This window comes from Harpia harpyja, chromosome Z (assembly GCF_026419915.1).
Source record: "Harpia harpyja isolate bHarHar1 chromosome Z, bHarHar1 primary haplotype, whole genome shotgun sequence".
Lineage (NCBI taxonomy): Eukaryota > Metazoa > Chordata > Aves > Accipitriformes > Accipitridae > Harpia > Harpia harpyja.
In genome coordinates, this window is record NC_068969.1 from 75,730,733 (window position 1) to 75,752,572 (window position 21,840).

At 37.1% G+C, this 21,840-nt stretch overlaps 1 protein-coding gene across 4 annotated transcripts in view; it reads right to left on the reverse strand.

Annotated features, from left to right (window-relative positions):
• Positions 1 to 233: 233 nt before the first annotated feature.
• PTAR1 (protein prenyltransferase alpha subunit repeat containing 1) overlaps positions 234 to 21,840 on the reverse strand; it is a 44,922-nt gene continuing 23,315 nt past the window's right edge. For 2 of the 4 annotated variants that reach the window (XM_052777845.1, XM_052777847.1), the window contains exons 4-7: positions 17,139 to 17,243; positions 13,149 to 13,362; positions 7,555 to 7,871; positions 234 to 6,976 (exon numbers count right to left, since the gene is read on the reverse strand). In XM_052777845.1, coding sequence (XP_052633805.1) covers positions 6,628 to 6,976; positions 7,555 to 7,871; positions 13,149 to 13,362; positions 17,139 to 17,243 — 985 coding nt within the window. In that variant the 3' untranslated portion in view covers positions 234 to 6,627. Of the gene's footprint in view, positions 6,977 to 7,554; positions 7,872 to 9,369; positions 9,721 to 13,148; positions 13,363 to 17,138; positions 17,244 to 21,840 lie in introns of those variants that run through there. The other 2 variants (XM_052777846.1, XM_052777848.1) reach the window with 2 other exon arrangements.

Consider the following 21,840-nt stretch of genomic DNA (forward strand, 5'->3'; position numbering starts at 1 on the left):
CTACACAGAATAGTGCTTTAATGGACATGACTGTGTTACAAAATCAGTGTGTAACGGCTAACTTGAATACTGTAGTGGTGTCACTACATTGGATCTTAATGCTACTTAAAACCATTTAAGACAGATATTTCTATTATATGAAATTAAAGATGACATTCCCAAACCTTTTCAAGATGACTACCCGGTTTTAAATGTAGCCACTTCAAAAAAGAAAAACTGGAACAAAAGGGAACGAACACAGTAGGTATAAATATATTTTGTCTTGTAAAAACAAGTTCTGGTACCTTGTATCATTTATGTGATTTTTCACTAACAGGTAATACTCTGTTAAAAAAAAACCATTCATCTATTCATTCTATGCAGCCATCCAGGAAATCTTACCGTATTAATAACATACCAATTTCATAACTTTATTTACAATGAACATACAGGAATACCTCATCCAAGAAAAGCTCTTTGTTTTACCATAATTATATTCTGTTCAGAAAGTGTCCTGTGAAGAAAATATGCACTTCACTGTGGGTTCTCCCCACCTCCATCTATACAGTAGGATTAACAGCAGCTTCCAGATGGTGCAGATGAAGATGCTTAATAAACTAGACTTCAGTTAAGAGTTCTGGTCTTCAGAATAGTTGTACTGTACACAACCGCCTGCCAGCTATCAATGACTAAAAGCTTTTGCAATTCTAGTACTCAGACTCCTAACAAAAGTTTTTTAAAAAAATAAATCTAAGATACACAGTGCATCAACACAGATACTGTAAAAAGCTTCCCCATCATTACAACTGTCCTGGTTTCAGCTGGAATGGAGTTAATTCTCTTTCTAGTAGCTGGTATAGTGTTATGTTTTGGATTTAGTATGAGAATAATGTTGGTAACACACCGATGTTTTCAGTTGTTGCTAAGTAGTGTTTAGACTAAGTCAAGATTTTTCAGCTTCTCATGCCCAGCCAGCAAGAAGGCTGGAGGGGCACAAGAAATTGGGAGGGGACACAGCCAGGGCAGCTGACCCAAACTGGCCAAAGGGGTATTCCATACCATATGACATCATGCCCAGTATATGAACTGGGGGGAGTTGGCCAGGGGGTGCAGATCGCTGCTCGGGAACTAACTGGGCATCAGTCGGCGGGTGGTGAGCAATTGCATTGTGCATCACTTGTTTTGTATATTCCAATCCTTTTCTTAGTATTGTCATTTTATTATTGTTATAATTATTAGTTTCTTCCTTTCTGTTCTATTAAACTGTTCTTATCTCAACCCACGAGTTTTACTTTTTTTTCCGATTCCCTCCCCCATCCCACTGGGTGGCGGGGAGTGAGTGAGCGGCTGCGTGGTGCTTAGTTACCGGCTGGGGTTAAACCACGACAACAACATATGTCTTTGTGAGATACTACTGAATATCCTACTGAATAGTACTATGGAACCCAGAGAAGAAACCCAGAAAATGTCAGGAGCTTCCTGCAAGACTGCAACAGCAATTTAAGATACAGAATAACAATATGATGCAGATGACATGGTAAGGTCTAGTGTGAATCATTAGGAACAGCATTAGCTTGTGGGTAGATACAAAATGCTATGCTAGACAAAAAAAAAATTAAAAGCCAGTTATTACGTGTTTAGTATTTATGGGTTTTTCTTAAAATCAATAATTATAAACTGTAAAAATGTACCCTAATTCACTACAATAGACTATGCCCTGAGAAGTAACATTACACACTACGTAAAAGCCATTAGAAAGTGTCAGGTCTATAATTCAAAAGCATAAGCTGTCTACAAGGAATTTCTTGGAAGCACATATTTCCTCCATTTTTCAGCAATACATTGCCTCTTCAGAGGAAAAGACTAATGAAAGTTTATGCTAATTCTAGTTTTCCCAACTTTAACTACAAGATGGTTTTTTTTTTCTTTTCTCCTTTAAACTCTCCTGGGGAAACTAGATGGCTTCATAGATAAAGCTCTTGCATTTCACCTCTGAAAGAGGATGTAGGCCTAGCATGAGGTTCTGAAAAAATTGAGCCTGATGAACTCCACTTCAGGACATCAATCAGAGCACTTTTTGGGAGGTAGTCAGAGTTATCCAAACATGAAAAGAGGCCACCTCACCAATGCTTTGCTACATTCTTCTTTGCTGGTTGGAAGAACAGAGAAGAGGTTGGGAAGGAAACACACCTCAGCACATAGGGAAAAAAAAGAAGGAAAATTATCTTAGACAGGGACACTGAACTTCCTTTGAAACTAACTTGAATGTTAAGTGCATTTGAGAATAGGTGAGTTACCCTCTTTCCTTTATATCTGACATTAATAAACCAGTAAGATCTAATTGTAAAGACATCTCATCACCAAATGAGTACAGGATAAGCATGCATTTAAAAGTCACATCTACACTTTACTGCTTTTTCCAAAATTGCTCTAGAAGATACAGCTCAGGAGTTGAGGGATTTTTTTTCCCCATGCTGTAAGTGCAACTTTTCACTTCCTATTAAATTAAAAAAAACTAAGGAACATTCTTTCCTCACAGAAGGCAAAACAAAACTAAGCAACCAACCTTGTCCAAAAATTCAATCATCAAGTCTCTGAAGACTCACCACTTAAATTATTCTCTGGTAGTCACATTTTGTGCATTCTATTATATGTTATTCTGAAAAAGTATGCTTGTTAAGTCCAGCTATGCAGACGAGCCTTTCCAAACCCCTTTGTTTCTGGTCATCAATATTATACAGTACTGTTTTAAAGATTCATTAATTATCTACTTCAGAAAAAACTCACTCCTGTTCATAAAGACTAGCTACACATTCTAATTAAGCAGCACTAACACAAAACTGGAAATGCCAGAAATTTTGATTTAAGACTGAATCTAAGCTTTCTCACTATATTACCACCCTGCTTGTCTTAAAACAAGTTCTATATAAGGTAATTAATCAAACAGCATAAACTGACAATTTACTTTTCCCCCTATTTAAATGACACAAGGATTTGATTGTTTAAAGAATATGTAAGAAGTCAATAAAACACTTAATAAGCAGGCATGAGTAGATTAACGAATATTAATCAGAGCAGCTATAGCAATGCATTCCAATAACAACTTTATACAAGTTTTTTGTACATTGTAGCTGTCATTAATGCTGCACGTGTTGCTCCAGTGACTATAACACACGATAAACCAAATGCCAATGAAATAACAGTTAATGTATTTAGCAGCAGAGACTTCAACCCCTTAAAAATGTGATTCCTTCTATTCTAATTTCTGTAGTTTCAAATTACTTTTGTTCCTCAAAACCCTTTGTTTCTAGCACAAAGAAATTTCTGCAAAGACTAATCCAGTGAACAAAAAGAATTTGTATAAATTCAAATGACACATACTATAGCAGAAGATAAAATCAGTAAAGATGCTGAACTTTATATGAAGACATTTACAAAGTTTGATCTTATATTTGAAGGAACTTCAGAGTGAGAGCCTTGTATTCTACAGCTTCTGTTGGACATTTTCTCTGCAAGAATGTTCACTGACTACATTATAAACCTCTGACACACAAAACAACTGAAATACATAACCTAAAGTAGCTGTACTTGGTAACCTTTATGCATGTTAACTACCAATGGCCTGAAGCCACTTTTCTTTTCTTCAAGCAGTGCCCACATGGGCCTCTGCAGTGATACTGAATGGTTAGACAGGTATGTTTCAAAGATCATAGTGCCAGAACATCACACAGTTGTAAGCTTAATGCAATTTGTTGGAAGCATCTCTTCAATTATTTCATGTAAGACGCTTCAGGACATTGACAGCTTGAAGTAATTTAGTTATGTATTTTCTTCTTTCATGTAATTTATATTGTTACCATGAAAAAACTAAAGCTCCATTTAGACAGCTTATTGTTTGCATTTCTTTCAAAGCAGAAGATATGACTTGTTTCAATTTCACTTTTATTGTGTAGGCTTTAAAAACCCGCACTTAAGAGTCATACTACAGCCATCAGTGTTTTGTAAAAGTAATAAAAATATCAGCATTATCTTTAATCAGATCTCTCAGAACATTTTCCAGGTATGAAAATACAATGCAACTCTGTTCAGCTACATAGGACCAAATCTTGTCTTCCTACAAGCATGCATAACTCGTGCTGACATGAATAGGAACTGTACACCTGTATATGAGGGCAGCTGTTTGATCTTAAGTGCTCATGATGGAAAGATTGTCAAATTCAATAGCACAGTACTTCCACGATATAGCTCTAAGAAAGCCAACTAAGACTTCAGATTATAGTCTGGAAGAAATACATAATGGGTTTCAAGCCAGATTCTAATATAAATTTTTTCCTCTAAAAACCTCAAGTCATTCCAATGCAAGAAGAGAGCATGTCTTCCCTTCCACAGTTCAAGAACTACTTCTTATCATGCTCCCACTTCCCAGTCTGCTCCTGCCACTACTATTTTTCTCATGAACAGGTAATTTTTGTCACGGTAAACAGAACACATAACTACATTACTAAGTAATCCAGGACCAAGAACATAATCCTTAATACATTGCCAGCTGACTTCATACTTTCCAGGTTCATACTACTCATTAGTGGGATATTGTTAATCAAGCTGACCCAGGCTTCTACACATGCTTTAATGTAACTTTCATAATCAAAAAGCATCAAGTCCTCTGGGATGGCTAAAAGTTCTTGCCTGAGTTAAGAACTTAGGTTCAGACTCCGGTTTGTACCTGAACCTACCCATTTGTCAGTGGTCAACAGAGACAGAATCTTATGACAAAATTATCCTCTCAAGCCATTCCCACACCTCCTTCACACATTGATTACATTCTTCTGCAACCAAAACCATCAACCAAGACAACATCCCTGAGTACCTCAAAACAAACAGGCATGTAAGTCATTCCTAGCTATACAGAGGCAGGTGTGGATACCCACTAAGACAAAGGTTTGCCATGGAGATGCTAAAGCCTAAGTCAGTCTTACCTAGATACTGTAAACAGAAGAGTGTACATTTATAAATGTCTCTGTTAGCTACTCTGGGCCTGAAATGAGTTACGAACATACTCTCTAAGACTAGAGGTGGTCTATTTTCATTTTGAAATGCAAGAGTAACCCTCATCCATCAAATTATTTAGAACTGTTGGAATTCTGCATGTTTCGAGTGCCTTTTTTCCTTCCAAATTATACCTTCGAGCAGGCTACCTGTTTTTTTTCTCCCTCATTGTTGCGCTCTCTGCCCAACAGAAACAGCAGCTTGAATCTTATCACAGTCAGGAGGCACTTTGGGCAGGAGAAACATAAAGCAATTTTGGCAAAGGCTCTAGCCTGAAAATCTAATCCCCTCAGTGAATAGTCTGTTTGGAACATAGGCGATGTTGCCATTGTACAAATTTCTACACTTGTACAATGTTTCTCCCCTGGGTCTTTGGACCAGCATAATTCCATTAGTGTAAAAAATCCCTTATATAGACAAGTTCTAAGGAAATGACAAAATAAACCATTCATGTTTAATTTCACTGGAGTAGAAATGTGTTTCAAATTCCCTTAAAATTTACAGTTAATGTAAACAGAGATGTATGGTTGGAGAAGTGCTTTTAAGGAAGAGTCAAAAAAAACCTCAAAGACTGAAGCTCTGCAAAAGAACAAAAGTGAAGAGATAGCTCCCTCCTGCTGTCTTTTTTTTGAATTGTATAGTCTCAGTGACCAGTCAGAAGAGTTTTTACTCCCATCATCTAGTGGACTTGTATGGTCTTGGTTAAGTACAAGTTACCAATGTGTGGTTTAGCAGGCTGAGATTCTGCAGTATACATAATACATCCAGAAATGTGTATCAAGTGCCATTAATTCTGGATTGTTGAGATAAAATAAATAAATACCAAGTAGGAAATGAAGGTAAAGCAGTCTGTTCTAAGAAAAGTATTTCCAAACATAGCATTGAATGTAAGTGTAAGCGTGAATGTGTGTTTGAACTATTTTGTGTCACATTTTCCTCTATCTGCTTTTCAGGATTTCAACTTCACAGACATTCCTATCAAATTCATGTGACAACTAATAAGCAAGCAAAAATCCAGTTACAATAGTAGAATAGTTATAATAGTAAAAGGTATTGGAAAACAGTGTTGGAGCCTTGAGAAAGAAACACTGCAGTCTGGTGTTCTACGAAAGGTTGCTAATACAAAAGTAATAGCACTCACCGAATATAGTCTGAATCCAATAATGTATCAGCAAGATGCCACTATAGTAAAGAGGAGCAACCTGGAAACAGGTTTAGTTGATACTGACAGATCCTCCTATTCTTCTTCCAGACATGCTGTCTCAAAAGCATTTGAGACTTTTTTCCTTTTTTTTTTTTTTTTAAGCCAAATGATTCAGAGTCCACCTTAATGCAGAAGTTAGAAAATAAGAAAATGGCATGGTAGGAAGCTGACAAAGTGATTTCTTAAAAAGATTAAACAAACTGCATTTGCTTAATACAAAGGTATGCCAGTTCTTCAATAAATAAAGTGAGAGACTTCTAATCTAATATGAACTTTAGGACTGACCATTAAAAGAGTGAGAAACACATGGTTAGCTAACACTTGCAACCAAGACATGCATTTGTGTCTAAAAAGAGAATATTGCACTAAAAGAACCCTGAAGGCTTTAAACTCTTCCTTCACTGACCTAAAAAAGTAACTAACCATTTCCTATAAGCAGTAGCAAACCTGGCTTGGTCCGCATCCCTACAAGTTGATAATACTTTATCAATGAACCGGTATTCCACTTCTGGACCAAAAGAGTCCTGCATAGGAGCACGCTTCAGGCGTTTTGTTTCTTGGGTATAACCTTGTTTGCTGCTAGATTCATTCAAACCATCAACATCCATAGCTTGTGCCATGGGACTTGTTGCAGGACTGTGGTGGGAATTATTCAGAGTTTCATCACTGCTGTCCACAGATGATACCACTGCACTCAGAAGAGGAATTTTGCTGCTTAGGTGGTGCTGAAGGTAGAACACACACCTTCTTCAGAGGAAAAGGAAGGAAGAAAAAAAAGAAAAGAAAAAAAAAGTCATGCACTGAAAATAATCTGCTGTTCCTGCTGAACTGCTTCAGTTCATTTGCCATCCCACCAGATTCCCCCACAAACAGACAGAAAATCTGCTGTCACTGCTCACACTCTACAAAAAAGGGCTCAGTGTTACTTTGGCAAATCTGCAGGCACATACACCCAGCTGGTATGTATGTACATACGTATACACCAGAGGTTTTCTGCAGCTGACCCATCTTTTGCCTATCTTTTGCTCATCTTTTGCCCTTTAAACATTTTAAGTGTGAAGAGGCCGATTAACACTATCTTGTGTCTCTTGCTCAAACTATAGGGACAAGTAGAGCTTACATCAACAAGATACTTAAGCCAAATCAAAGATTCCATTCAATAGCTCTGATTATGGTCTTGAATGTTTTCCAAAGGTTTAAGACATGGTAGCTCAGAAATTTTTTATTGAGTGGTAACTTTTAAAATCAGAACAATTTCTCTGGAAACGTCAGGGAAAGAACAATCCACAAATAAGAAGGATGCTTTTTTGACCAAGTTCTCTTACCTATGACACCACAAGGTTTCATGCCCTGGGTAACTGTCAATCAGTTCAGTGCAGAGCTCGAATTCTTCCTCTAAATGGCGGGGGAGATCCACGCTCTGCTCCTCTGCACAGGCAGCTTCTGCCCCTGCACTCTCCTCCTCCTTTTGGAGGCTAGGGTTTTGCTCATTTATGATTTGATTTTGTACCAGTACATTATTGTCAGTCACAGTTCTGCCTATCAAGGACTTGAGTAAGAACTGGCGGTAATGAAATCCACTATGGTCTGAGACATGCATGGATACCCAGTATTTAGTGGATGAAAGCTCATCGAGGAGAACCTGAAACAAAAAGCAGAAACAGTTATCAACCTGTATAAAGGAGGAATTTACCACCACTGTTTCTGTATTAAGGTAATCCTCTCCTCTGGGGATTTCAGCCACTGTGATAGTGGTTTAAGAACATAAACCGAAAAATGAAATAATCACTGAGCCTTTTCCACTGTGTGCAGGCATCCCTGCACAAAAGAAATTATACTTCTTCCAAACTCTGAAAAGGTAGGTCTCTCAGAAACCTTCCCACAGGGTGAGGGGAAAAAAGCCCAAACCACTTACGATGAGAAATAAGCAGTGGTTTAAGAATCTCAAAATGGTTAGGAATAAAGACTATTGGAGGCAGAGGTAGAGGGTACACCAAACTACATGGATATTCATTAGATGTATTTTAATTTTTGCTTAGTGCATTATGGATGTCAGAGGGTGGGTGAGTTGCTTAAAAAAAAAAGAAAAAAGAGGATTTAAAGTAATTTACACTTTCATTTTCCAGGAAAGAGTGTCAACCACTAACATTATGTTCCAAGTCCTAGAGCCTGTGGAATACAAAATTATTTGTCCATAGTTCAGTTGCTTGACTTGGTAATAGGTGAACTCCCAGAAAGGCTTTCACAATAACTGCGGTAAATACTTAACATTGATAACTGCAGCTGTATTTCTAACACTGCTGGCACCTACAAATTTTCTCTGAATTCTGAATGTTTTTAAACCTTCAAAATTTATTTCTGGGAAGACGGGTGAGTTTGGCTACTGGGCAAAGCTTCTTTTACTTTACTTTCTCTGTTAGAACTAATGGTTGTATTTTTTTAAAGGCTTTAAACCTCTTTCCTCACATTGCTCCTCCTCTGGAGTTTTAACTCTCCAAACAGATCAAAACTACCTTTTTTGTTTACTTCTAAAGACTTTGAATATAACCTTACTGATATATTCTTGCTTTTAATCTCTTTTTCTAAGCCACCTATGTTACTTAACAGGACCAGCTGATGCAAAGCAACTTTCATAAGCACAAGTCTTTCTTTCTTGTCCTGCAGCATAAGAGGCACAGCCTCCCACAGAGAAAACTATGGAAATGTGCTAGTTATATACCTTTTTTGTGGTGTATCTGTTCTAAAAGATATTAGAGCAAATACAAACAATGTAAGCATTTGATGTAGATACCCAAGATACTCAACATGCTTTTTTAGATCTTGACAAGAGATACCAGCATCGTCTTCCTTTTATGTATCAGCAAACTGAAGGGCACTATTAAATAACAGCCCCCTGCCTCCCCGGATTCTTAAGGGGGCTAAAACTCCCCACCTCCAGTTCTGCACTTTAAACCACAAGATCAGCTTCTCTCTCCTCAGCACAATTGAGCTTACTATTTTAAATTTCTGAACATTAAAATTTAAAAGCCTACTAAAACCAACACAAGGCTCAAGGGTGACATCATAAATATCAGACCAGTGTTTATTCAGCTGGAACTGATACTACACACATTATGTCCAACTTCGATCTCAGAATAATCCAATTCATTTACCTGACATGTTTATAAGCTACAATGTTACCGGGGAATGTTGTAATTATGCATTTTAACTCCCTGCAGAAAGCAAACAGAACGATTCCCAGCAACACTCCTTACCTGAACTAGAAAACCTCTTTCAGAAAAGCAAGACAGAAGATTGCCATTAAACCTCTTGAGATCTACAAAAAACAAAGCATCTCCCCTAGGAACCTCAGAGTAACAGTGGAAGATGCTTCAAACAACTGGAGGTAAAACAAAAGGCCAGGTAACATTTGAATTCCAACGGAGGTTCTTTCTTACCACGCCAGTTTTCTCCATTTCCACACTGAACAGCACAAGCCCTTTGCCATTCTTCTGTGAAGCAAAGACAAAATGATATGAAAACGCCTCCCTCCCCACTCTTGACAACCTCTCACAAAGGGTCCTCTTCTACCTTCAGTGGTGGGCCGAGTACCATGGAACTGGCATCCTGCTCCAGAATAGGACGTATGCACTCGGTGACCTTTGCCTCGACTTCTGGGTCTGCACTCCCTCTTACTACCCTCCCTGACCCTGTGCTGGCTTTTTTAAGTGCTTACCACCATAAACTGCAGCCCAAAACTTCCTCCCTGGTCAGGGACACTGGGGAAATGAAAAGAAACTGTATCTGGGGAAAAAACTTCTAAGGATAACCAGATTAAATATGGCAATGTCCACTCACACAAAAGACAGGTACCTTTGGAGGTCCAGTCATCTAAGAAAAAGCCAAGGCCTTACTGGGGATGTCTAAAGGAAGAATTACTTTGTGTCTTATGAACATACTTCTGTCTTCTGGGCATCAAACAAGAAAGGTGTTGCCTCATGACAACCACCCCACCACTTGTTTCTTTGCTTGGTTTTTTATTGCAGGGCCTGATCAGTCACTCTCCATCCTTTAATTATGAAGTTGAGTATTCCTATCTAAAGCAAACAAAAAAGTTTGTCCATCCTTGCTGAACTACATCCTATTTTTGTACCAGCATGATTTCTCTGAAGCATCATGATAGGTATGAATTTTAACAGACTATACTGATACTACCCTCTTACTCTGGTTCTCTAACTAATTATGCACCCACTTATTAGTAGGTGTCTGGAGCCCATGTTTCTCCCCCATTACCTAATTGTACTGTCACATGAGAAAGCCGAAGTCAAGCTTTCTTGTCTTTTTCTGAGGCAAGTACTCCAATACCAGAAAGATTAGATTGGTTTGGAACAATCTCTTCTTTACAAATCCTTAGTTGACATTAATGAACACTATTCAAACACTATGTAAACTTCCTAATGTGGTTCAAATTCTGCAGGAAAAACAAATTGAAATTTCTATATTCAAACAAGATAATGTTTTTCACTGTCTCTTGTAAGAAAGAAGAAACATCTATATTCTGTGAGAAGATCTTCCTACACGGCCAAAACTTTTTCCTCTAGTAATTTGTATCTTTTTCCCAGATTTTGAACTGAGATTCAGTCTGCAGAAGCATTAGGATTACCAAAACATAGGAAAAAACCCCAAACGCTACCAAACTACCCCCTCAAATCCTCCAAAGCAGGCCAGTTTCATAAATGATAAACCTGTTTTGAGAAGTCTTATTTCAATGATAATACAACATACACATCATGTTTCTGGCCTCTCTTTCCTTGTACACCATAATACAAACTGCCTCAAACTACAGGCAAAGTTTGTACTATTGCAGAAATGTGGCCCTAAATGATACAGGGTACTCTAATTTGAGGCACCCTTGCAAGAACTAAATGGCTGGAAAATCACAGTGACTGTTTTATCTGCTAATTTTTGCAGCAAAGTTCCAGTCTTACATCTCAGTGAAATTGACCATTCTTTTCAGATAATCAAACACACAAATTGCTGAAGGTACAAAATGAGACATCCAGCAAGAAAACAACCTGTATATTTTTGTGAAAATCTCTAATGTCTGCTTTCTCCCTGTCCTTCTTTGTATTTGCTTTTTTCCTCATATGACATCTTGTGAATAATCACTTTCTAATTCTGCCTTTAAAGTCACCTAGACTCAGATTTTATGATTCCTGATATCTTTCATGTTCCACACGTTTTCCTAATTTTCCTGTATCCCAAACGCCTTTTGCTAGGCCATTTGAAGAGATGCATTGGTGGTGTCATGAAAAAAGCCTAGAGTCAACATGGAGATTTCCCAATGGATTAAACACACTGCTCAAGGAACAGCAGCACCAGTGAAATTTTGCCAGAGGTAGCGAAAGCCAGTTGGACAAAACTAGAGAAAACTATCACTTCCTTAGTAATCAGCCTAAAAAGAAGACCCGTAGGGGAACTGGCAAATGGACTTGGGAGTGAATGAACAAATTTAAAACACTTCCTTCACAGGCATGCTTGTGACTTGTCATACAAAGCATTGATAACTGCCAATGAACAAACCCACCAGAACAATTCCAGCTCTGAGAAGATATTTCTATCACAGTGCAATTCTTTGTTTATTTAAATTAGTAAGGAATAGCAAGTGCAAACAGCACTCAGGGTGTTATCCTGATCCTCAAACTACTGTCAACTAAAGCATAAAATAACTCGAGTTTTAATTAACAGTGCTAACTTTTCCCCCCTTTTTAATACAGCTATTAATGACTTAAGTGAAAGTCCCTGTTTCCTATTAATATAGACCTCTGACCCTAACTTCTAAACTCTAATCTATCCCAATTCTGTAATTCTTCCGAGTTTTCCATAACTATCTTTTCATACAAACTTGCTAGGCAGATGAGTCTGTCTCCCTCATGGAGTGTGGAGCATACTTGCTATTTACTACCAATCTGATACAGCTATTTTTAGAGTTTCTCAGGTGACAACAGGAAACATCAGTAAACAACATCCATTGCTAGCAGTAGCTGGCCCATAAGACATACAAATAATAGCTATGCTGACTCAACAACCTCCACTAAATTCCTCCCTCACTCCCCTATGTATTTACAGGATGGCAAAATGCAGCAGCTGCCATTAAAAGTGTGAGTGATGTGTCACTGTATCAGCCTAATATTCACAAGGAATTCACCTAACAGCTTAGAAACCACAGTATTAAAAACCTGCCTATATAATTTTAGACCATGTCACAATAACGAATTCAACTTGCTGCAGGTCTTGATGTTTTAGATACTACCATGTCATCTGAAATATTCGCCACTGCATAAGATGTCCCTGTTGGAGCTGAAATAGCTTGATCAACCCCCCAGTTTAAATGCTGTCAAAAGATACTGTTGGAGCTGAAGAAATTAGTTACAAGCACTACTATGTTTTCTCTGAAATTCCTGCTGTCTTATATTCTGAAACCACAGATAAGCTGAATAAAGGTATCAAAACAAGATATCACATTACATTATCAAAATAGTATCTGTCATGTATTATCTTTTTCTCTATGAGGAATTTCCAGATTAGTGCTAGAAGAATTATCTTCAGTTGTCCCTTCTTTATTTCAGCTCACACAGTCCCATCTATCCTCCTGCCACAATTTCATTAATACTGAGTACCAACAGACACACAGAACTTTGTATATGGGCAAGAAAAAAATCTGTTCTTTCTGCTGAGCAGAACCTGCCTACACTGGCAAGAAAAATGCAAAACATACTCATTGCAATATTTTGCCTGTTTTTTTAAAGCATTCTTAGCTACCTGTGCTAACTTAATATGACACTCTCCATCCATGTCATAGGCTCCGCTTGGCAAACCAGTATTTTTTATTTTTTTTTAGACAAGGAAATTTAAGACTTTATTTGCTATTGTGTTATACCTTGACAGTCAGCTTTCCCAAATGCTGTAAAACCCAGATGCGATGGGACCAGGCATTGTAGTTGCTTGGATATCTCCCAGCAGCTTCAGAGCAGACATTCATTTCCTCCTGCACTAGTCGGTGAATTCTCTCCACAGGTGCTGCTCCCAAGTTTCCTTTAGTCACAAGACCGGGCAAGGAGTTTTCCTGAATTAGTTGTTGCAGCACCCATCGTCTGGTTAAACGATGTACAGTGTTAATGTTGAGAGAGCAATTTTAAGAGAAAAAAAATGTTTTTTCATTTATATAAATCAATGAAACCTTTCTGTTATTTCAATTATCTGAACTACACTGTAACTAGATGATGAGTAAGTAGTAAACATAACCATCTGAACTCTTCCCATACTGAAAGCTACGACTTTATGATCACACTCCAAAATAATTTAAGTCTATTGTATTTGTTCGTTCGCACAGTGTAAGTGGTCATGGCTACTTACAGCATACTAAAAGAAAACAGAAGGAAACAGCAAATTCATGAAAAAAAATGCAAGAACTGTCTGCATGAGATTTCTAATGAGCTCCTATTTCAGACTTGTATAGCACTAAAATAAAGCATCCAAAATGAGACAGGAAAAAGTGATCAAGTAAAAAAAATTTAACTGTGCTTTGTGAGTATTTTTTACATTTGTCAGTACTGCACACAGCAAGCCAAATTAAGTTTCTGTACATCACCAGCAGAAATAAAGTGCAAAAGACTTACAGTCTCAAGGGCTATACATATAACCAAAACAAATGTTTTTACTGCGAGTTATACGTATTTGATTTGAAGTGACTGAGATAAGCACAGATTCCTACATGTCTTTAATTTTACTTTGGACTGACTTTTAGTAGTATTTTAGTAGCATTTTTAGATGAGTATTTTGAGAGGTGTCCTCAATGCTGCAGAAAATGTACATCTGCAGACCCTACACAAAAGGGTCCTACAAAAAGGGATCACAGATGTGTAGACTTCCACGCAGCTGCATGTGTCAAGAGAACTGCAATGGGCCCATGTGGAATGCTCTGGAAAGCTGGACACCCTCCAGTCTGCAACACAGAGGTTCTTCTCTTTTGTACTGGCTCACATTAGTTCCAAAACCAATTAATAGCTACTTTTCAGGTGTCACTCATGGTTAAGAGAAATCAATAAAAATAAAATAATAATAAAAAAATCTTTAAAAAGAGAAATCTATTTTGCAATTCATATATAAAATTGCATATATACATATAAAAATAAAAAATAGATAAGCCAACCACTGTTAAAAAAAAAATCTGGTAATCCATCTGCTTTTTCTCTCATTTGAAAACATTTAGAATATTCTTTTTCACTGGTATTTTTTATTTACACTGTGTCTTTTTCTCTTAGTTATTTTAAAAATAGATTTAAACTATTGGAAGACAATATGAAAGGTCATTATAAGAATGCAATTCTTAACCTGACTGCATTTCTCAGCAGAAATCATAAGCAGTGGATTGAAGCCAGCATTCATACACTGCCTTCCTATGTAACATTTGTTTTAACTAAAGATGTACAGCCAAACAAACCATGCTCTTTGACTGTTGTGTAACTTTATTTTATGAAAGGTAGTAATTTTGAATACTTAATTTTTGCTTTTTAAAAATGTCTTTGATCCAAACATCACCATCTAGTACTTCTTCACTTCAATCAGCAGATTTGCAATAAACTGGAAATTCTAAAAATGTCTAGGCATGAAAGCTAAATGAGTAGAGAGTCATTCCTTTAACAAAAGATAAGTATTATTTCATTAACTTCTGAGTAAAACCATAAAAAGACAAATTATTTTGATCCTAAAATTATTTCAGTTTCTTAAAATGAGGATTTTTTATAAAATCATTAATTCAGATAAATTTTATATACAGGAGCTTATGAAAAAATACAGATTTTATAGTTTCTGTGGCTACAACAAAAGAAAAAAAATTATAAAATGAAATCTGAGCTACCTTCTAGACTTTTGGCATGGGAGGAAAGAAAGACAAGCACAGCCTCAGAAGATTTAAAATGTATTTTTGGTACCTGTTGAATATCATGGTAATATTTCAGAGGCTTTTAAGAGAACATTTTCTCCAATAAATTTGGAGAAAAGAAATTCAATTTCTTCTGTCACCGAATGTATGTTTCTATGAAACCCCCAAAACATATAGCAAAAGGCCATATGGCAAAGTGTATGAGAGGTATTTTGATATCTTTAGTGAGTGTATCTGCCATGTGTAAGAAAAAAAATATTTGGAGATTGTTCTACTGAATTTTATAATTGCCCAATCTATTTTTTTGCACTTCTCTCTGAAATTTGGTGTCATGGGGGAACAGAAAACACAAGATTAATCACTACGCTGATGCAGAAAGAAAATTTTTGCAGATCTTTTCTAACATCAATCATGGTCAGCACATCCAAATCCAAGCCAAACATTTGTACAATCATCCTCAAATACACTTTTCTGTTTTAGGCAAATACAAGAAAGAACAACAAATTATAACACTATTAAAATACTCCTAATTTAAGATTGCATAGACATTACAGAGAGAATTTTTTATGATTTCTAAGATGTAAATAAATATTAAGAACCTACCATCCTGACTAATTTAATAAAAATGTATAGCTCACCATAATCATATGGATGGCACCAGGTTCAGCTCTACTTACATGCAAAAAATCACAGTTTTCCAGTGTTAGCTACCGTGTAGGAAAGGCTAAACCATGACAAACTGCAAGATTTTTTCCCATTATTTCTACATACTCTTTTGCTTCAAACAAAACAATCAAGCAGCATGAGTGAGTAGCATGGAGATGACGAAAAGCAGTTGAAGAACAACAAAATTAAAAACCAACTCTGCAGAAATTCATCAGTGTTGTTGCTATATCAATGCTACTAAGAAAGAAATTAACAGAAATTAATTAGCTGCTTATAAGTTAAGAAACGCCTAGGAATATTCCATGTATTACATTCTAGGTTAACTTTGAGAACCTTAAGGCCATGCACTCACAAAGAAGAGTTTATCAACAACTCCTTCTTCCAAAAATTCATGTATTATCAGTACAACTGAAGCTTTACTTATGTTTTTGATAGTATGAGTCCCCTAATGGGGTATCAGCTTTACAGTTGTCCTAATGCTGGACACGTGAAAATGCAAGCATTGTGAACTGCTTTCTAATGTGTTACATTCAAATCTCTTTAAGGCTGTCTATAAAAGGATGAGTTACCCTGTGAAAAATACATAATGAAGAAAATCACACACATACCAAGATTTTTATTTTTTTTTTAACCAAAGTTGAGCAATGGATTTATACTTCACTTGGCTGTGCTACAAGCATTTTATGTACACTCAGTCATGACTGAGATGGTTAGCTTTGTGCATTTGAGTAATTCTGGGGTTATCTTTTCCAAAAATGTGCTCTGTTATTTTAATATTTAGTAGTGGTGACTTAATGACATTGCTTAAGTTAAAAATGATACAAATAAATTCACGAAACCAAAAAGACCGATATTGGAATGGAAAAGAACCCAACTTTGGTTATAAAGATTAGCTTTTACAGATTCTTGCCTTTCTGAAATGCCTGTAGACAAGCAATATCATAGTAAGTTGGAGGAGGGAAAAACAGAGAAACCCACAATGCTCAAATACTTACTATTGATGGAATCTGAATTCTCAGGCTGAGAATTTTAGGTGCTGCTAGACATGATAAACCTTTAGGAAAATTTATCCCACCTCCAAATGTTATTTAAAAATATGCAGAAAAAAAGGTGCATATGATTTTAGTTCTAAGTATAAAATATAGGCAGGTATCTTCAAAAGCCAAAGCACAGTATTTTACAATGATTGGCTCAAAGAATCTGCTGCATTTCTAGATGTCCTCCTTTATCTATGGCTCTCCTTAACCCAAGCACAGGAAAAAAAAACCCTAGGAAAAAAGTTTAAGTTTGGGGAGGCAACAGAAGGCAAGGGAAACAAACCTATGAATCCATGTTTCTGGACTCTTTGGAAACTTGGTTAATGCGAGTTTTCCAAGATGCAAATCTTTAAGTGGATTTAAAGTGCCAGACAGTATTAATTCTTTCCTACAAAAGATAAAATACAGTTGTATGAATAAAAGAAGTAACCTGAAAACAGAACACAAATCCCAATAACAAATAGCATGGCATTTTCTTTGTATCATAGTAGAACTTCACTGTCAAAATACAAAAGTTTAAAAAGCCTTTCGTGGATTAACCCATTCCACTTTGCTATATATATGTGCACCCTATTCAACCAGGCCCAATAAAATAAATGCAGATCAAAGAACTTTATCTTAATCTGAACACATACAACCCATCGGTTCCCAAACCTACCCAAAAATCACTGAGTCAACTATATCTGAGTGTGGCTCTCCATCACATTTTCTGTTACTAATCAGAAAGCCAAGGAGTTTTGGCTATACGTAATGCCTGTTGAGAATAATGTTGCTTTTATCTGCACAGTCTTAAAAGCATCTTAATTAACACAAGCAGCATTTTTTTGTTGTTTTTTTCTTTGACACAAGGGCTGCCAATGGGCTTATACATACAACTAAACATTCCTTCTTGAAATTAAGCCCTTAGATCATTCCGTACATCTGAAAATACAGTTACTCTTCCACACAGCCTTCCCCCCCCTCACTTACTTTTAGTTTTTAAATATGGCTCAAGATACAGTATCAAGGATCCCTGAATTTAGAAGGAAGTAGGAAATACTCTGTGTGTGTAGAATGTTTCTCAAACAACAAGGTCTGAAATCGCTGAATTTACTTATGTGTAAAACAGCTTTTGGTTCAAAAAAATAAAAGAATTTGCCCTAACAAAATTTAATGTTCATCCACCATAACCCTTCCCAGAGTACCACCAACACAGACAGAGCAAAGTAAAAGTCCATATTTATCTTTCTTGCCTTTTTTGCACAGAATTCCCTGCCCCACACCCTATTCTTCTTTCTAGCTTTATAACTCACTGTCTGTCCTGAATGTATTTGTAGACATCGCCCCATCACCAGTTACTCCCAGGACATTAGTCTCCATATCTTATTCTCCGATCTAGTAGACAGTGGCTTTGAAGTAAAGATACAGTAAGTTCCAAAGGTACCAGTTGCAGACAGGAAACATGCATTTTCCAGAACCTCCAGAAGTCACATTTAAAAACTGAGAGTGCAAGAAGTAGATAGAACCAATTTTGGCGTGGGTTTCGTGTTTTGGTGTGGGTTTTTTGTTTTGAGTTGTGGGGATTTTTTTGTTTGTTTGGTTTTGGGGGGGTTGTGGGTTGGGTTTTTTCATAATTTATGGTTCATCATAATGATATGCATGGCACCAGGTTCAGCAAGAGGAGCACTACTAGGTGAAGAGCAGATGATCAATTTTCTGACAAAAAAAAAGGGGGGGGGGCAGGGAGAAGGGGACAGGAAGGAAATACACTCTGAAAAAAGCTGCTATGCAGTAAGAAGGTGAAAATTCTCTGCAGTCTAACACAGAACACGTAATGTGGCTTTAAAGTTATGGCCCAACTCTCACAAAAAAATTGACATATTCCTTTAGTGTGAGCACTTACCGTCATTTTGTCTGTTTTGGAAGTTTTCAGTAGAAAACTGACTCACCTGGTATATTGGCTTTGTGTTGCTTTAACTGAACTGTATACCCACAGTCAGAAGCTAATGGTGGCAACACTAACAGTGAGCAACATATTATTTCAAATTCAAGGAAAATGGTGAGATGTATACATCTAGGCACTAGCCTAGACCCTTCTTTTGCTACTGAATCAACAGTTGAATAAATCCTTAAGGAAATTTTGCTCCTGATACTGTCTGCAGAGATCAGAAACTTAGCTACCAGGACATTTGCTTTTATCTGAATCAAGTTCCAGCACGTTTCAGATTGGATGCTTTCAGCAAGGTGCTCAACAGGAAATCCAGGTATACCATCCAGGAGTGGCAGACTGAGCAGACTGTTTCGTGCCAGTGCATTGACTTTTGCAAAGCAGACAAGAGAAAGATTCAGGGAATGTCAACACTAGAACAGGTGGAATAATTGCCCTATTACTGCAATGCAAAAGGTGACATTTTGGTAAAAATCACTTACCACATGGACAATGAAAAAGCAGTCTAGATCAGTCTAACACTCAAAACAAATGCACGTACATATGTAACAAAGATTTAGATTACCAGGCCACCTACCTCCCAAAACCTAAACTCTTGGTGAAGAAATCGCTCTTTCTGTATTCAAGCATTAACTGTAAAGTAAATTTACTCTTTTGCAAAGTTGAGGAACATTACAGACAAGATTCACTGCTGTAGTAGAAAAGCAGTTTTTAGCTTCATAGATTTTTCAGATGACAGACCCTCCCATTCACAACTAAGGGACTTCAATCACAAGTATGACTAAAGTATCATACACTCCCAAATAAACCTTTTCCAAGCTCTTTCAGCAAACATCCAACTTGGATATATAATTTCTAGCTCACTTTTCTGTCATGTGGACCATAGATAACTTTTCAGCCTTCAAAACTCTAGCTCCCATGAAAGATAATATGAAATGATTTTGACGTGCCTTATGTTTTTGCTGACACCTTTGAAGACATTGATATCTGACAGGAAAACATTTGACTTTTCAGAGCGTCTTGTTATCTAATGTCTTTTGACTTTTGATCAATTGTACCTGCCAGCAAGTATATCAGCAAGAACAAAAACACCTATGACAATTCCTTTACAATCACTTACATAAAGATTTTGGTCATTTTAACTTGGAAGTTTTTTCAACTACTAAAAACACAGGATAACTGAAATTATGATTAACAACTGGGGATGTCCTGTTGCCCATTTAGTATAACAGGGATTTCCCTCTGAGTTCTAAGAAGCGACACATCTCCTATTCTTTAGCATGCCTTCCTACACAACACAGTTCTCATGGTTTAGGTTATAGTCCCTGCCCTTCTGTAGCTTCCCAGTCACTTCTAATTAAAATAAATAAATAAAAGACAAACCTATGCAGGCATATTACAATTGTTTAGAATAGCTACAAAGTCAAGACAGATTACCTATCTCTTCTTAGCGGTTAACACATTTGAAGTTTTATGTTCTCCTGTGTTTCATTAACCAGATACAACCTTCTATGATTGTCAGCTGAGCTGAAATACTCATTAGCCTTCCACACCGCCACTCCAGTCTTCTTGCTCTGTCAAGTCCCGTCTCCTTTCCAAGGAAGAGATTTCCTTTTCCTACTCTCGAACAACTCTCTGTATCTCCAAATTCATTGCTATTGAGTCAACCACTATCTCTGAAGCTCTCAAGAGAGAACTGAACATAGGAAAAAGGGATTATCCCAGCCTAAAATGGAAGGGTCATTAAATTCTACAGGAAACACTCTACGTGCAGGGCTGCTATTCAGTAACTAACTATTACACTTTTTATTTTTATTTTCTAGGCTACTTAGAGTCTGTGACGCTCTTCCCCCTTAAAATAAAGCAGTGAATTTGTGTGTGGAGAAACTAAGATGAATTTGGCACAACAAACATCCTCTGAGCAAGATGGAAACAATCATCCCACGGCAGATCCATCAAGTTCTGCAAGCCAAGTGCAAGTCCCACACAATTAGTTCCCACCTTATACTAGCTCAGAAAAGGATTTACATTCAGCATCTGTACAGAACAGTCTGTCCTCTACTCTGTGACTGTATATGCCATACGTCTGGCTAGCCTGACCTGTCATTTACTGAAGTAGGAATTTCACAGAATAAAAAAGAAACTGAAATGTTGGGCCAGTTAAGTTCCTACCCTTCAAAAGAGCGAACTCCCAGCAGCAGCCTAAAACAACGTAGGGTCAGATTCACCAATGCAGTCCCTTGCCTAGAGCAGGCTCAGCCGTAAACTCCACAGCTACTGACTGGTTGGTATAACAGCTTCTCTCTGAATGCTAAATGAAGCTTCAAAGACAGACTGCCAATCAGGTCACTGGCCAAGAATTTGGGGAGCAACGCCACCTTATGTAGTAATTTGTATGCTTTGGTAAACCATATATGTCATAAAAGTGAAAACAATCCTCATCCATATTCCTGAACATTTTTAATTCCAATTACAACTTTGAACTACTCCTCCTCTCATGCACGTAAGACCAAACTCCTTCAGCTGTCAGGCAGAAAAAAAGCTAGACTAATAAGAATGGATACATTTGCATTAAAAATATTCCACAAAACCTAAACCAAAACCCTGTAATCAGTTTTAAGTACCACAAGACTACATTACTGTAGTAGCTCTAGTACTTATACATGCTTCTAATTCCATTTTATCACTTGAAAGCTACTCAAGCCTTACATTTTCATGACAGTAAGCCCTTTGCTATCACTTTCATCCACCTTTCTTAGACCTGAGATGCTAGAAAGATACAGATCACAGCAGAATCCTTCAGAACTACACCAGCAGTGAAAGAAAAAAAACAAAAAAACCCAAAAGCTGAATTTGGCATATCTAGGGCTGACAGCTACCCGCAGCCATCATCTTTCCAGGTCATTTTGTTAATTTTTCCTACTGCAGTAATGCATCTTAACTGCAAAAGTCCTATTTTTAATGGGAGTCCTCCTAGACCCTAACGTAATTTTCTGTCAGCCCTCTGGCCCTTCTAAAACTATTCCTTTAAGACTGTCACCAGTCTTACCTAGGCAGC